Source organism: Onychostoma macrolepis, chromosome 10, assembly GCF_012432095.1.
Source record: "Onychostoma macrolepis isolate SWU-2019 chromosome 10, ASM1243209v1, whole genome shotgun sequence".
Classification (NCBI taxonomy): Eukaryota; Metazoa; Chordata; class Actinopteri; order Cypriniformes; family Cyprinidae; genus Onychostoma; species Onychostoma macrolepis.
Window position 1 is genome coordinate 22067208 of NC_081164.1, and position 17815 is coordinate 22085022.

A 17815-nucleotide genomic window follows, 5' to 3' on the forward strand; every position below is an offset into this window, starting at 1 on the left:
AACATTCAAGTTTTATTAAATTATTCAAAACTATTATTATTAAAATACAAATTTTAAAGCAATATTTAAACGTTTACATTCTTTAATAATTTATTATTAATCAAAATTCATACAAATTTGAATGCAATGTTTAAATTTAAATCCTATTTAAAATAATAATTAATATTTATCAGAATTAATCTTTTGTCATTTTTCCTTTGAACATGATTACAATTATTGTTAAAATAATTTATTGTTTATCAGAATTAATACATATTTTAATGCAATGTTTAAAATATTATTAAAATGGTCATTTAATATTCATCAGAATTAATGTTTTGCTGTTTGTCCTGTGAACATTAATATTTAAATGATTTAAAATATTAAAATAATAATTTAATATTTGTCAGACTGAATGTTTTGTTGTTTGTCCTGTGAACGTTGGACTTTCTTTATTTCTTTTTGTGAGTTTCTGAGTTAATTGGGTCTGCAGGAGAAACAGGGCAAATGAGACCTTGCTTGCCATTCATTTCAATAAAATATCAAATGTTTTCAAATGAAATATGTTATATGTATATATGTTATAAATATGTGTATCACAAACTTCACCTACTGCATCGTCCCTCAGGCCCAAATGAATCATTTCTCAGTTTTATGTGCAATCATGAACAGGTTTCTGGGAGAGTAGTTAGATTATTTCAGTTCGAAACTGTGCAACGAGACCATAAGAGGAGTCATCGACAGGTTTTATGGCAGAAACTGGCCTCATTGTGAGAGAAACACACCCTGATCATAAAAACTGAGCTGATAAGAGGGTCTAAAGGACGCGAGCCGGACTCGAGCTGAGCTAGTCGTGCAGTACGAGTAGCTGCTGGAGCTTCACTGGACCAAACCCAGTCAAATCTGAAGAATCCCACCATGAGAAGATCAACACTGTATGTTCTGCTGGCGCTTCTGGGGTTCGGAGGCATGTCTGCTTCATCAGTGGGTGAGTTCTGAGACAACCTGTGATTTCTGGAGTTGTTATACATGCTTGCTTTACAGGAAGTGTCTGGGTTAAAAGTGTTGATAATATTGATAATAATTCTAATAGACATCCCTGTTGCCTTTAACAGTTTATGCACTGCAATTCAAAAGTTTGGACACACATTCATTCTTAATCATGGCAGAAAAATAGCTAGAGAACTACAGTTTATTGTAAAGTAATGCATTTGATCTATTTGCAAATAATTTTATTATAATAGCCTAAATGACCGTTCTACAACAACCTATAAACACACTTGTCAAAGTCACAAGTTTTATCATAATCTGTGTTTGAGGATAATATGCGAACTTACTGAAAGGCCATCAGGGAAGTGAAACCAAGTTCATTAAATTCATTCACAATGTGCACACATTTATTTTTAATCTTATGCCTAATGTGCTGCAAATGGTTCTGATTGAGCTGTTTGCATCTTACTTTTTAATTTTTTCTTTTTAATTATTGTTTTTATTATTAAACTTTATTGTCAAGCACACAACAAATTTTTCAATATTTAAATTATTATTAAAATAAAAATTTATTTTTAAAAAATTAAATCAACTTTAATGTCAAATACAGAACAAATATTTCAATATTTAAATTACTATTAAATTCAGATGTATTTAAAAAAAAATATTTAAAAAAACTTTGTCAAATGCAGACAAAATATTTAAATTATTATTAAAATAATACAAATGTATTTAAAAGAAATAAAATCAACTTTGCTGTCAAATACAACATTTAAAAAAATATATATTTTTTATAAATGATTATTAAAATAGCGCATTTATGCAGAAGCCTTTTCGGTGTGTCCAAATGCTTGACGAAGTTAATGAGATAATAATGAGTCATTTGACTTTTTCAGGCCCACGGTGCACAGAGCCCAAGGATGAAGGAGAAGAAGGAGAAGAAGGAAAGGCAAAGCTGTTGAAATATTTCTATGATCCGCGCTTACAGTACTGCGTTCCGTTCTTCTATAAAGGCGAAGGCGGCAACAGCAACCGCTTCGACAGCGATAAAGACTGTGTGAAAGCATGTTCACCCAAAACAGCCGAAATCTACCCGGATGAGGGTAAATTAACTAGTAAATACTGCATTTGTTGATTTGACATGAGTGATTGATGTCTCATGCTTTTTCCTTCGTGTCCCTCAGATGAAGTCTGTTCTCTGCCAAAGGACGAAGGCGCCTGTTTTGCCATCCTTCCCATGTATTATTACGACAATAAAGAGAAAATCTGCCGCATGTTCTTATATGGAGGCTGCCGAGGAAACGGCAACCGTTTTGGTTCTCGAGAGGACTGTCAGAACTTGTGTCTCGGTCAGTTCAAATCTCGTTTTGCCATTTTTAATCAGTATAATGTTTATAACATGAAACTAAACAGTTGAGATTTCCACTCAACTCAGGGAAAAAAGGTACAATGGTGTCACTGTTGCGGTGCAAAAGCTAAAAGGTACACCTAATTTCCCCCATACACTCTTAAAAATAAAGGTGCTTAGAAGGTTCTTCACAGCGATGCCATATAGAAGAACCATTTTTGGTTCCACTAAGAACCATTCAGTCAAAGGTTCTTTAAAGAACCATCTCTTTATCTTTTTATAGTCTAAAGAACCTTCTTTCGGCACAAGGAACCTTTTGTGAAACAGAAAGGTTCTGCAGATGTTAAAAGTTCTTTATAATAAAGAACTAATAAAGTGGATTAGTACCTTAAAAATCACATATTAGTACATAAAATGTACAAAAAGAATGTACCAAAAGTGTATATTTTGAAAGAGTAACGCCCCAGTGACAGTTTTTGTATCTTTTTTTTTTTTTTCTGACAGTGCACATGGGTTAATAATCAAACCGTCAGTTTCACTGGAAGTTTATTAGTTGTTAGTGTCTTTACAACAGTTTAAACTTTGGATGTATAAAGAGGGGTTTTTCTTTGAAGATAGCAAACAGTTGGTGGTTGTAAGTTATGAGTCTGATGTTGTTCTGTGTGTTCCCACGTCTTTCATAAGTTTTTCTTCCACATGCAAGTGACCGAAACAGATAAAGCCTCGTTTTGAATGTTAAATAAACACAGACACACAAAGAAGAAGAGGATGTCCTCAACATTACCGCTATAAAAATTAGGCAGTAAACAAGTTTTTTTTTTTTTTTTTTTGTCAACCAATTGTGAAAATAATAACTTAAATTATCTATAAGGAGCTTTAGGATACACTACAGTTCAAATGATTGATTGATTTTATTTAATTTTTAAAGAAATGATACATTGTGACACAAGGACACATTATATTGATTAAAAGTGACAGTAAAGACATTACAAAAGATTTCAAATAAATGTTTTTTTTTTTTTTTTTTTACTATTAAACAATCTTGAAAAATAAAATGTAGGCCCTATCAGAGTTTCCGCAAAAATATCAACTGTTTTCAACATTGATAATAATCAGAAATGGTTCTTGAGCAGCAAATCAGCATATTAGAATGATTTCTGAAGGATCATGTGACACTGAAGACTGATGCTGAAAATTCAGCTTTGATCACAGGAATAAATAATATTTTACAATATATTCACATAGAAAACAACTATTTTAAATGGTAAATATATATATATATATATATATATATATATATATATGTATATGTGTATATAAGATGATTTATTTGCATCATTTCCTAAAATGTTCAGTAGCTTGTTCAGTGTGTGTTCATGTATTGTCCACTAGAGGTCAGTCTGTTCTGACTGTGTGAATGTATTTTTACAGCACGGTCCGGACGGCTTTTGGGAGCTGCAGACCTGCCAAACCCTGATGAGAAGACTGTTGATGCAGGTAAACTCACTAACTATTTATATTTTCATATTTTAATTGTTGCCACTCTTGTGGTTTGGCCTAAAAGCTCTGCAGATGCTTGAGCTGCACGTTTCATCGTTCATTGCATCAGTGCATTAAAAAGCCTTTATTCAAGAGTCCATATATGATATAAACATGTTTTCATAATGCCTTTTTCCTCTCTCAGGGCTGATTGTGGGTGTTTTGGGTGGGATTGTGTTCGCTGGTGCTGTCATCTCTGCGATTGTGGTGTTTGTGCTCCAAAAGTAAGTATCAAGTGATGAAATTTTTACAGCAAAATGCCCATTTGCAGTAATTTTCCCCTGTTGAAACTTTATCTTTTTGAGAAATGTAAATGTAAAATGTTTCTTTTCATTCATAGGAAAAGCAAGAAAGCAAAACGAAAGCCAGTGCCGACATCTGATATCGAAATGAAATAGATCTTCACAACATTTGTCTGTACATATGTCGTTAGTGCTTTTGTACCTGTTAAGTTCTGTCTGAACAGTAATAGAACATTTGGGTCTAAATGATGCATATTATTAGTGACTGTGATAATGTTTGGTTTGAATAGAAAGGTTCAACAATGTAAAGCAGTTAAATACTAAAAGCAATCCTGTTTTGTTTTATATATGATGGCAGATATCTGATGTTTGAGTTTCACAGATGTACCTGATCAAATGTACTGTACTAATTAAGATGATGTAACAAATAAATCATAAATTTTCTGTTTTATATAGTTTTTTAACAAGAGATTGTATTAATACAATAAATCAAGACCAAAAATAATAAAGGCCAAAAAAGTACTGTTTTTGTTTGTTTGTTTTTAATATTTAATATATTATAAAATTGTAGATATAATATAACATATTATTTTAAATGTATAATATTAATAATAGATTACATTCAAATAAAAAAAGCAGAATCTGTATTTTAACCAGAAGTGCAAATAGCTATTTAGTTATATTTATTTATTTATTGTATAATTTGCTGTCTTATAATATTCTAATAATTAGAGTCAAATTTATTGTCAAAAACAGAAGAATGTATATGTATGCAGGTGGTAGGCAATTAAAGAAATTGCATTGATTCAAATATAATTTAGGGCTGTTTATTTCTATTGGTCATATATGAAGGCCTGTGAGTCAAACATTCATTGATTAGGTCATGGAGGAAGTGTCTAATTTACTCCAATGAGGTGCCAATCACATGACCAGCATATGTCATCTCAACCCAGGATGACCTGCTTCCATAAAATACACCACACAGTTTATAAGAATCATTAACCACTAGTGCGTAACTACTAGTGTAACTGGTCCATAATATCCGCCATGTAATAGTGATGTGTGGCGTGTGGATAAAATGCCAAAGATTAAAAATTTTCCCACTGAAAAAGAAAAGAAAAGAAAAGAAAAAAAACCCAGCATTGATCCACCATTAATCTGAATGCATAATGGTTACAGACTCACTTCAAAGCTGTTTTGAATTGAACTACAGCAGTGTTTTTTGTTGTATATATTATGCCATATGTTAGTACTATTATAGCTTTTAATTAGTTTTCATTTTTTTTGTTTTAGTAATTTTATTTAAGTGTACTTTTTTCATTAGTTAAAAAATATATATTTCTATACAGCTTCTATGTATATATTTTTTTTTTTCAGTTTTAGTCATTTAAGTACTTCAACTTAAACCTGTTTATTTCATTTATTAAGTTAAGTGAAAGTCATCTTTTTAATATTTTTCATATTTTCTATGATTCCAGATTATTTCAGTTGCTGAAAATATTTGTAATAGTTTAATATACTTTAATATATGAACTACTGCTTTAAAGGTACTTTTTGTACATGCCCAGTCCCCATCCACTTTCACTGTATGGAAATGAGCAGCATCAGCATTCTGCTAAGTATCTCCGTTTGTGTTCAAATAAGGTCGTACAGGCTTGTAATGTGACCCTGAAGCACAAAACCAGTCTTAAGTCGCACGGTTATATTTGTAGCAATAGCCAAAAATACATTGTATGGGTCAAAATGATCATTTATACCAATAATCATTAGGATATTAAGTAAAGATCATGTTCCATGAAGATATTTTGTACATTTTCTACCGTAAATATATCAAAACTTAATTTTTGATTAGTAATATGCATTGCTAAGAACTTCATTTGGACAACTGTAAAATTTACAACTGTAAATTGTGACACCCTCAGATTACAGATTTTCAAATAGTTGTATCTCAGCCAGATATTGTCCTAAACATACATCAGTGGAAAGCTTATTTATTCTGCTTTCAGGTGATGTATAAATCTCAAAAAGTCAAAAATTTACCCTTATGACTGGTTTTGTGGTCCAGGGTCACATATAAGTGATTAAACGGTGACAGAATTTGAATTTTGGGTGAACTATCATTTTATATGTGACATTGTGAGGAAAGGGTTAACTATTGTGTCTATTAGCTGAGGGCGGAGAGAGAGACACGCTCAAGTAGCGTAGAGAGAGAGAGAGAGAGAGTCAGTGTCAGTGTCAGTCAGTCAGTCAGTCAACTGAGTCAGCCGTTTCGTGGACGTGACGGAGCGTGGATATAAACGCTAGCTGTTGTTTTGTGATGCGAGACAGTAAGATTTGACCGTTTTAAGTTCACGAACAACATTGGAGACGAACGATGGAGGAAAAACTGCCCGAAGATCTGGCGAATCTGTCCGAGCTGGACGAGAAAAGTTTGCTGGAGGTTTTGACTGGACGCTTTACACAGAACCTCATCTATGTGAGTAACATACACCGTGTTAAATGACCTAAAAATACCACACATCAGTGAAAGTCCAGAAGCAAACCAGCTGTGTTTTCTGGAGATGATAAAACAACGAGCTCTTGTTCTCTGGGACAGTTGTTATTCACTGACTGTATGTAAATAGCCTACTGCTTTATATCACTGAGATATGACTAACTGAGTTTTTATATATTTACAGACCTATATAGGAGACATCTTGGTGGCTATTAACCCATTTAAATATCTTTCAATCTATGAAAAAGAGGTAAGAATGGGTTTCTTTGGCTACAAAGAAGATTTGTGAGCAGAAAGCATGTAATTAAACTGATGTATCCTGTGCAGGTATCTGAGCGGTATAAGTGCCATGAGAAGAAGTCTTTGCCCCCTCATATATTTGCTGTGGCGGACCGGGCGTATCAGTCCATGCTGGGACGTCTGGCCACGGGACCCAAGAACCAGTGTATTGTGATTAGGTTTGTGTTACAATCAAATTAATTCACCAGAACCAGTGGTTTCTGCAGGGTTTTTAAACTCTAGAATGATGGTCATATGGTGACATGTGTCAGACTCGGTACAGTATGAAAATTCTTGCCCGGTCATGTTTGTTTTTTCAGTGAGACACGTAGAGACAAGAAGAGCATTCCCTCATATTTTTGACATGGCCCATCAGATAAAAGTCCTTGTGTCTGTTTCATTGAAAAACACAAGCAAAACTTTATTGACGTACTGTTATTTATGGAGGCCTTGTTTCTGCCACAAGGATGAAAAAATAAAACAATTGCTTTTTTTTTTTTTTTTAAATCACAAATTTTTTGCAATGGTGAATTCATATCTCATTGTATATTATGCAATTACTTGTTATATACTTAGTTAAATTTTCACCAGAGAATTTAATCAGAATTGTGAGTTAAAATATTATTATAATAATGTAAAATCTATCACGATTAATGGAATCATTTTGTATTTACTTTTAATATAGTGTGTGTGTGAATTTTTAGCTTATATTGTTTATTTCTCAAAAAAGTTGCAAGACATAAGATCAGAATTACGACTTCTTTTCTGACAGTTCTGAGTTTACATCTCACAATTCTGAATGCTTTTTTTTCTGTCATGGAATAAAAAAGGTAATTTTTTCTCGCAGTTGTTTATGTCTCACAATTACGACTTTTCTTTGCAGAATTATGAGATAATTCTGACTTTATTTTTTTTTTTTCTCACAATTGCGAGTTTTCTTCTCAGAACGTCGAGTTAATTATGAGTTTTATGTATCAGTTCTGAGTTTATATCTTGCAATTCTGAATTTATATCTTGCAATTCTGAATTTATATCTCACAATTCTGAGTTTTGTGAGATTAAAAACTCAGAATTGCGAGAAAAAAGTCTGAATTGGGAAAAGTCACAATTTACATTTTTTTTTTTTTACATTTTTAATCCCTTGGCGAAAGACAGCTTTCATAGTGGTATAAACTTGGGTTTTTAATCCCTAATCTGAGATCAAATTTGAGACTCCTTGAATTTTTAGGCACAGACCTTCAACCTGTTATGATTTGAGTTGATCTTTTCCAATTATTCAGATTTGGTGTTGAGTTAATCAAAATTGGTCTGTTAAAGTATATATCTGTTAAAACTTTCAAACCGCCAGGCAAGCATTCTGAGTTTGGTTTGACAAACGTTCCTTGTCTAGTTTCAGTTCCGTCCTCCATCAGACTAACCATGAAAGTTTCAGATGGATTTTAATTCCTGGATTCCTCCATAACTTAATAGTATAGTTGATAGCTGTACTCTTTGCGGTATCATATTTAAGGTTTTTCCTACGTGCAGCCTTCCTCTGAGACTCTGCACTGCTGCTTTACCATTAGAAGGTTGGCCTTAATGTATTTTTCAGAAATGGAGCCTCACAGTAAATTTCTCAGTTGTATTCTGTGCATTGATGGGGACAGAGCAGCGCTAAAGGCCATCAAAATACAAAAAGTTGGCTTTGCTTTCATCACTGGGCAACAGGCTTTCTCTGATCATATAAACCGTCATTAGAGCTCAATGATCACCCTTAGAAACCATACAGCCGTCCATGAATGAGACCAGTACCAGTGCTGGGAGGCTGATAATCACTCAGGCAACTGGGACAGAATGCTTTTAATGTGTACAATGACAAAGCAAGACAACACAACCATAAACGTATGTCTGTGTCATCAATTATTAATAATTGTGCTATATTTGGAAAGCAGAGAGACGGTATGATGTTATTGTAGCTCACAAGACAATATAAAATGACTTGGAAATCAGATCAAAAGTCATGTACCTTTTTGTGAAAAATATTGATTATTTCCAGACTTTGGATTGTGGGTGGAGCTCTTAAAAGCTGTCAAGATCAATTTTGGATCATATTGTAAACAATTTTGTATTGTAAAATAAGAATAAATTATATTATTAATATTTTGCATAGGAATGTATATTGAAAATGAAGCCTATTTTTCTACCATTATTATTTATTTATTTATTTTTTACATTGAATTGTGATGTTATTTTCAAGACAATTAGGTCAACTAGTTAAAATGAAAATGCAAAATATAAAAATAAAATGAAAAATGTAAAAAAATAATACTAAAACTTGAAAATTAAAAAATGGAAAACTTAAAAAAAAAAAAAAATGGAATATTTTTCAAATGAAATAAAATGGAATGTTTTTCAAATTAAAAATTAATTTTTATTTTTTTTTTACTGGAAACTGGAAAATCTAAAAATAAATTTGCTTAAAATAAATATAAAAAATTTACTTGTATATATTTACTAAAAAAATTTAAGTTTTAAAACAAAATATCCATGTCAGTAATGTTCTTAATCAACATGAAAATAAAGTCCAGATACAGTCTTCTTTTGATTCTGGAGTTAAATATGACCTGGATATGTTTTGGTTCTCTTGTATCTTAACGCACTTGAGTTCCTCTTTTGTGGCCTTGTCCCATGACACCAGCATTAGTTTTACTACAACACTAACAGTCTGATATGTTGTATCCATTTGTCCCGCAGTGGTGAGAGCGGAGCGGGTAAAACCGAGAGCACCAAACTGCTGCTGAGACACATCATGGAGCTGTGCAAGGCCAACTCGCAGCTAGAGCAGCAGATCCTGCAGGTACGGCCCGTCAGTTGCATCTACATTTGAATACAGCCACCAGGTTTGCACCGATTAGGATTGCAATGAGACATGATTTGCCGGCTGCATTCAGGTGGTCGGGTGTTTGATTTACACACAGGAAGTTGAAACTGCGCCGCACCCATGTGTGTGTGTGTGTGTGTGTGTGTGTGTTAAAGGCACATGTGTGGTTTCTGACATATTCAAATGGTGGGTATATGGGGTGTGTTTAATTTGTTTGTCATAATGTGTTTTTGGGAATGGCTTAAAGAGCCCATGAAGTCAAACTTGAACTTTTGTAGCTTTTAGTCCGTGTCAATTAGTGTTGAGGTCATCTCAGGGTTTCTGCAGGTCTTGAAAACATCTTAAAAAGTCTTTAAAAGTCGCCCTTCCACAAATTGCGGCCTTAAAAAGGTCTTAAATCAGAGCAGAATGTTTTACATTAATTGTTATTGCATTAAATGTTGCATGCATGCACTTTAGAATTTTTGTTTTCCTTTTCAATACAAATATATAAACATCCTTATATCAAGATATATTTACTTAAGATGCAAAATGAAGATACGAAGTCTTGTTTTCTGAGAAAATTACGTGAGATTATGCTTAAAAAAAGAGCAGATATGTCAATAGGGAACGAAAGCTTGTTTTTTCCTTTTAAATTAAGTTGATTTATCTGAGCAGATATTTGTTCTTGTTTAAATCATAAACTCACTTTATTTTGACCAATTTCTCAGAAAACAAGAGTTGTTAACTTATGCCCTTTTTGAGATTTAATAACATTTGCACTGGAAAACAAGACAATGTTGTGGAAGTACTTTTTTTTACAGTGTCATCAGAAGGTACAATAAAAATTATTTTGTAAAATATGTGATATTGAAACTTTAAAGTGTTGGTTAATGCAACTTTTTTTATTGACAAATCATGTTCCCTTTAATTTATTTCTTAAAATTTCCTTAATGCGTCTTAAAGTCTTACCATTCTTTCATAAAACCTAAAGAAATCCTACATCTTCATGCTAGTGTAAACCTAAAAAATCTAGGAAATATACACATGCAAAACCGTTTTCTTCTAGGAAAATGCCTAACAAAATTGATTACTCACCTTGCAGTTGAGGCGTTTTTATCCAATCAAATACGTTTTAGAATGAGAACGGCCAATTATAATGATAATAAATAAATGGCAAATAAAGTTGTTGTTTAAAAAGCAAAAGTCTCTTTAATACATCCCTCTTAAATTTGGTATATAAATACTCAAGCGATTTCATGTGGCGTCTGAAAATATGTGGGTGCGACAGCAATATTTTTGAGCATCTGTCTGTAATTTGAGGTCTCTGGTTGGTTTGAGGAACAGATGTGCACGGAAGAGGTTATTTCTGTTTGTTCCTTCAGTACTTCCTGGTTCGGTGTAGTGTTGTGATTTAATAGACGTTGACATCGTACTTATCTTCCACCATCTGACCCGTCAGATCTGTAATTATAGGCGATAACCGATACTATAAAACACTATTTCCATGCTGTCATGTTCACACCGAAAGTCATCATCATTTCTGCCACGGCATCACTGTAAACATTACAAAACACCCAGATTCCACTGCACACGTCACGCCTTTCACTGTTCAACAGCAGGTTGGCAAATGTTAATGTTGATTGCACAACATAGTCAAAAAAAGGTTAAAAAAAACACAAGGTATAAACTAAACAAGCTTCCTGTGTTGCTTCAGATCATTGAAACTGACATTTTATTGTGAGATGCACTTTTAAGAAATGAAATGTCTAGTTCTTGGCACATTATCACTTCTGATGAAATGAGAATGACAATGTGCTTTTGAGTGAGTTTAGATAAGCTCACTTCTGTAAGTTCATGTTTTCCCAAGTAGACCCTTGGTTATTTTGAAAGGCTATATTTGTTGATATCTGATAGGCTGTTCTTTGTAGTTACTGTAATTGCTGCGGTTTTACTTCTGCTCCTGTAGGTTCACTGTTTGTTTGCAGAGAGAGTGAGAAATAAAGTATCTTTTCACCCTGGAGTGTTTACGTTCATAATATGCAATTTAACAGTAGATCTGCTTTACATATGTTTACAGAGATCTACAACTTTCGTAAACAAATGAATGTTGTCAAAACATTTTCTGTTTTGATTGTGGGAACGTTAAGCTGCTCAGTTTCTCTAATATGAATAGAAACGTTAACGCTAAGGTTCTTAATGTTCTATAAATGTTGAATTATAACGTTCCAAAAGTTTAAACGGTTTATCTTTAGGCTTTACCATTTGCATTATTTAAACATTATAACATTTATTTTGGGAGCTATTAAAGGTTTTTGGACATTGTTGGTTCTCCAGACATTGAGATCAATGTGACGTTCAAACAAATTTGCACAACATTGGGAAAATGTTTTAGCGGGCGGTTGATCAATATATTGTCATTGCTGATAGTGTAAATAATTAATACATTTTTTTTAATAATATAATTTTTCTGTTTAGCCGATACATGTTGTGCGTGGGACTTTTATTTTGACAACATTCAGTTAATACACATTTACAATAAACAAGTAATTGAATATATAATAAACATTTCATGTCACAAACTTCTAAAAAAAAGCCTAAATCTGTTTATCAGATTTATGAAGTTTTGATTTTGTTTTTTTTTCTAATTCTAAATTATTGTTTGTGTGTTATACACACGTTTGTTTTTGTGAATTGTGGGGACATTCCATAGGCGTAATGGTTTTTATACTGCACAAACCGTATCTTCTATCGCCCTACCCCTTACAGGAAACTTTGTGCATTTTGACTTTCTCAAATAAACTCGCTCTGTATGATTTATAAGCGTTTTGAACATGGGGCAATGTCCTCATAAATCACATTCTTCTTGTAATACCCATGTCATTATAGAAATATAATTTATACTATTATATGTGTATATATATAAACATAAAATAAATTAATAAATATATTATTTAGAAATTTAAGCATTCTTGATATATATGATTATATCATCACAAATATTGATTTGTAATTGATTAGTGTGTGTGTAGATTAAAAATGTCTGTATGTAGAAATAAACATTTTATGAATCTGTTTATTTTACAGATTTTCTTTATTTTTATTAAAATTATTATTTTTTTATCAAATTTAAATTTGAAACGTATTCAAATTTATTTATACTTATTTTAGTAAATACTATGTAAAATAAATGTAAATTTAATTGCAGAGCCTTATGTTATATAGGCCTATATCTGCTTAATATTAGCCGTCAGCCACCGTAGTCTCTTAAATACCACATCGGCCATAAAAAAATCTGTGTTTGTCGGCCACTAAAATGTTTATACTTGCACTAAAACATAACAATGTTCCATTAACATTTACGTTTGAGCATTTCTTAAAGGTGAAGCATGTACTTTCTGCATCACTAGTCCCTGCACATGTAACAAAAACAGGTTTTAAATGGGTTTCCCGAACACTTCATCCATCTGCCATTGGTCAGACAAATAGATAGACCCACTTCAAACTCTCACTGTCAGTTAAGCCAAGATGTTGACATGCCTGAGAGTGTTTCCAAACCTTTACAAAACTGTATGAATATTTTCTCACAACTCTTTCAGGAAGACAGGATGTCTGGGGGAGTTCAGAGAGACATCTGAGAAGTTTAGGAAGTGACCTTGACTCTCTAAAGCATTGCATCAGCCAGACCACTTCACCCGCTGGTGTGACTCAGGAAAATCTTGCTGTTATATTACCCAATCAGTACGTGATACACTTTGACCCCCATTTGCGCATGGAGTAGGCAACATTTGCTCCATGTGACTTCTCTTTCTGCTTTTGTGCTTCCGTATAACACATTTCAACATCCTGTTCCTACGATGTGTGATGTGCTTTAAGGTTTAAGATTGTTATCTTGAAGAAAACTTTCTGTTGTCACACTGTTTGCATAGAGAAGTGAGCAAACTTTGCTCTTGCCCTCTGGAGTGGAATAACTGGTTTTAGGATCATCCAAACAAAGATAAGATTCAGCAGTTCAGATTCCCTGTTTCCCTTTGCTCTCCTGCTTGTTGGTTCAAAGCCAAAGTTGTCAATATGGTCCCAGAGGAGAGTCTTATTGTTCAGAGGCTGCTTTTTCAGTTCTTCTGAGCTAATCATTAATAAATCAAATATAATTAATAAAATTGGTCTAAATGGCCAATAAAATAAGTTGTTATAGTAGACTGAGCACAGTTTAAAACATTGTTCCTCAACAATTCCTCTCTAACAACAATTCATATTTTCCTCCTGGCATATTACAACTGCAAAATTTATTCCAGTTCTTGTGTAGATGAGCTGAAAGTCAGCATTAAAAAAAAAAAAGAAAAGAAAAAAGTCTAGTTTCTACAACTTTCACTTTGGAGAAAAAAATCTGGATTTAAACTTGAAAGAAATAAAGATTTGACATTTATCGTAATAATTACCGATATTGACTGATATGAAGAAAAAAAATAAATAAATCATAATTTTTCTATATATATATATATATATATATATATATATACACACGCACACCCCTTTACATTTTTTTAATATATATAAAAGTATCAATATAAAATAGCATACATTAATCATATATATATATACAGTATGTTAGTGCTGGGCAACGATTAATCGCGATTAATCGCATCCAAAATAAAAGTTTTTGTGTACATAATATATGTGTGTGTATTGTGTGTATTTATTATGTATATATGAATACACACCCATGTATGTATATATTTAAGAAAAATGTGTTATGATTATATATTAAATATTTATATATCATATAAATTATATTAATAAATATATACATGTAAATACATGTAAATCTTTTCAAAATATATGCTGTATGTGTGTGTCTTTATATACACATAATAAATATACACAGTACACACAGATATATTATATAAACAAAAACTTTTATTTTGGATGCGATTAATCGCGATTAATCGTTGCCCAGCACTAATATATGTATATGTGTATGTTTATACATGTACACACATAGTAATTATACATATTATATATATTAATGTGTGTGTGAAATGAAGTAATGAATTAAGTTTATTTATCCATTTTAATCATGTGCTACTGCCAAGCAGTTTGATAAGAAAACAAATGATAGTAAACAAATTGATGTTGTGACCAAAACATATCGCCATTATCTCAAACAGCTTTGTGGTGCATTCTGGGATGCTTTATAAAAGCAAAGCTTCCTATTTCTGTGTTTAGATTCTGCCTAACATGATTGCGTCTGGTTGTGTCTAAATAGGTGAATCCACTTCTCGAGGCCTTTGGAAACGCACAGACGGTCATGAATGACAACAGCAGTCGCTTTGGGAAATACATCCAGCTCCGCTTCCAGAACTCTTCAGGTTTGTTTACGACCGACAGAAAAGATAAAGCTCTTCCCATTGACCGCAATGGATCATATAACTCCTATTGGGCGTGTTTCTAGACCAATAAATCAATTCCGTATTCTTTGATTGAACATTAACCTCAATTTCTGTGTTATTGTAGTCAAAGGGGCCAAAATCAACGAGTACCTCCTGGAGAAATCCCGTGTGGTTCATCAGGATGAGGGAGAGCAGAACTTCCACATCTTCTACTTCATGTTGGCCGGCATCTCGATGGAGGATAAAGAGATATATGGCCTCCTGGACCCCACGCGCTACCGGTGAGTCACCTCTGTGATGTCATGTGCTTTTGAAACCGGATCAGCATCATTCTTTACGATGCGCGTCATAGATTAGCATCTTACCCATGCAGTTTATTGAAGGTGTGTCACACGACGCCTCCTACAGAACTATTTGTGACACGGACGGCATGTTTCTCAGTACGGCATTCATTGTGTAAAAGGTCGATACAAAACCTTGTCAGGTGATGCAAAGATCTGATTGGTTGAGACACATTCGAAAACAATCAAGGCTGTGCGTTACAGTGATTTCACAAGAGCACACAAGGCTTGAGTTACATATTCTGTTCAATAAAAATATTAAAAAATATGTTACAATATTAGGCTAATATACAATTGGAGTCATTTAATTCAGTGTTAACCCTTCTGTTTAAAATTTTTTACATACAAAAACATACTTTGTACTGGAAACTGACATTTTAATTTCATACTATTATAGTTTTTTTTATGGGAAACAAAATCGCTACGAATCACGTGATTGGGACGGGACAGGAAAAAATGTCAGCGGGAGTGGGCGGGACAGGGAAAAGTAATCATACCCAACTTTATACACAAATATACCTTTTATATAAATAAACTATAAACTGTATATTTTAATTCTGAACTCGATTCTAGTTGCCCTGTCTCGCTCTCCTCCTGTTTGCTTTGGCAACTTTACATGGCCGCTAAATATGATGTTAACCTAGAGAAATGTGCGCTATTGAAGTGTTTGTGTGGAGAGTGGAATCTGAATAGTGCGCTCGCTGCAGAACAGGTGCCGCTGCGCTCACTTGCTCTTAAAATCTCCGTAATTTTTGGTCATACAGATAAAAGTAGCCTTATACATCTTTCGAATCTGTAAAGACTCTACGTTTATTTGTGTGCACTCAGAATAACAATGATGCGCTTCTATAAAGTAATTAAAGCAAACAGGATGCGCTTCTGCCGTCTAGGTCTCTGTGAACTTGAGCGAGAAACTTCGAAACTTCGTCTATGAAAAATATATCTATAGAGAGTGAAATGTCTACTTTCAAATGAAAAAAAAAAAAAAAATTCTAATAGAAAACGTGTGTGTTAGCATGGATGATTTACATGAAATTTAATGTGTGTGCAAGGCATGGGACGATAACCGGTTTCAAGGTATACCGCGGTTTGGAAAATTCACGGTTTCAAAACCACAAAAATTTCCTGTTATACCGTTCCTGCGGTATGCGCAGTTTTTTTTACATGTCGTCAAAGACAGAAAGTGCAGGACTCCCTCAGTTGTGAGCAGTGAAGAGCGTAACGAGTCACACGACCCCTCCTCCTCCGGACAGTGGTCAGTGAGAGTAACCTGTGTGTAGGATGATGGCCGCATGAGGTGAATCCCTGGAACTTTTTCCCCCGTCGAAAAAGGCGAAGTCTGCTGTATGGGAATTTCTCGGGTAACGTAGACCAGTCATGTTCCGTACACAATGATGTTCCGTACAGATGCCGTTTTGGCGCCGACCGCTAAATAAATACTTCCAGGTCGTACACAAACGATATATCTGTGTCGTCTTCATTTCTCCCTCTTTCACCCTCAATCAAGACAGAGACCCATTCGCCGGTTGTTTCAGTGTTGAAATAAATACTATTTTGCTTGCTACCGAGGCGGATAACATACCTAATTAACTAGCTAACGTCAACTAGCTTGGGAACCTACGTCACGCCGCGTCGGTTTCCGCCATGTTTTAGGTCACGCTCAGGAGCACACAGCGTAAACAAATGCAAATTACCACAGAAAAAGCCGACCGTTTTACATTAATATTTTTTGAAAAACATACGTTTAGAATAAAACGGACTAATATGTAAATCTCTTTAAATAAAAAAAAAAAATCGCTCTTGTTTGTTTGAGAGGCTGCGAATATTCATTACTATTGCTAACTATATGCTAACTGCTAAAACACTTACGACAATTAACCATGGTTTTACTATAGTAAACGTGTAGCGACCGTGTTTTTGGTGTATGTATTACCTAACCACAATCTTAAATACCATGGATAAACTATGGTTAGAGCAAAACCATGGCTAATTTTGTAAGGGGAGAATACACTACAGCTAGATCTCAAACAGTGGATCATTGTTATATCGTCATATTGCCAGGTAAAACTGCTCAGTGTTAAGAGTTAAGCCATTATAGAGGTAACAGAACTTGAAGCTGCTTTGAAACTATGTGTATTGTGGATGCTATGCAAATAAATACATTGACTTGACCGAACCAAGTTGAAGACTCCTACTAGCGATGCCGAACAACGATGCGAGCGATCAAATAAATTAATGAAAGAAATTTAATCTGTACAAAAAGTGGCTGGGTATTAACGAGCTGCCGCAAATAACACTTCCATATATGATTTCCTTCTATTAGTGGTGTGAGGGCTTACAGTTTAATGGAAATCACTGTATCTATAATAATATA

The 17815-nt window shown here is 33.5% G+C and overlaps 2 protein-coding genes across 2 annotated transcripts in view; both read left to right on the forward strand.

Moving 5' to 3' along the window:
• The first annotated feature begins 846 nt into the window (after positions 1 to 846).
• Positions 847 to 4612, forward strand: wu:fb59d01 (uncharacterized protein LOC322379 homolog). The gene is made up of 6 exons (XM_058788633.1): positions 847 to 967; positions 1866 to 2072; positions 2154 to 2318; positions 3749 to 3814; positions 4002 to 4080; positions 4197 to 4612. Exons 1-6 carry the CDS (start codon positions 898 to 900, stop codon positions 4252 to 4254), a joined length of 645 nt encoding a protein of 214 aa, XP_058644616.1. The 5' UTR covers positions 847 to 897; the 3' UTR covers positions 4255 to 4612.
• Positions 4613 to 6305: 1693 nt separating this feature from the next.
• LOC131547871 (myosin-IIIb) overlaps positions 6306 to 17815 on the forward strand; it is a 50975-nt gene continuing 39465 nt past the window's right edge. The window contains exons 1-6 of the mRNA XM_058788624.1: positions 6306 to 6574; positions 6777 to 6842; positions 6920 to 7050; positions 9605 to 9707; positions 14977 to 15079; positions 15225 to 15381. Coding sequence (XP_058644607.1) covers positions 6473 to 6574; positions 6777 to 6842; positions 6920 to 7050; positions 9605 to 9707; positions 14977 to 15079; positions 15225 to 15381 — 662 coding nt within the window. The 5' untranslated portion in view covers positions 6306 to 6472. The remainder of the gene's footprint in view (positions 6575 to 6776; positions 6843 to 6919; positions 7051 to 9604; positions 9708 to 14976; positions 15080 to 15224; positions 15382 to 17815) is intronic.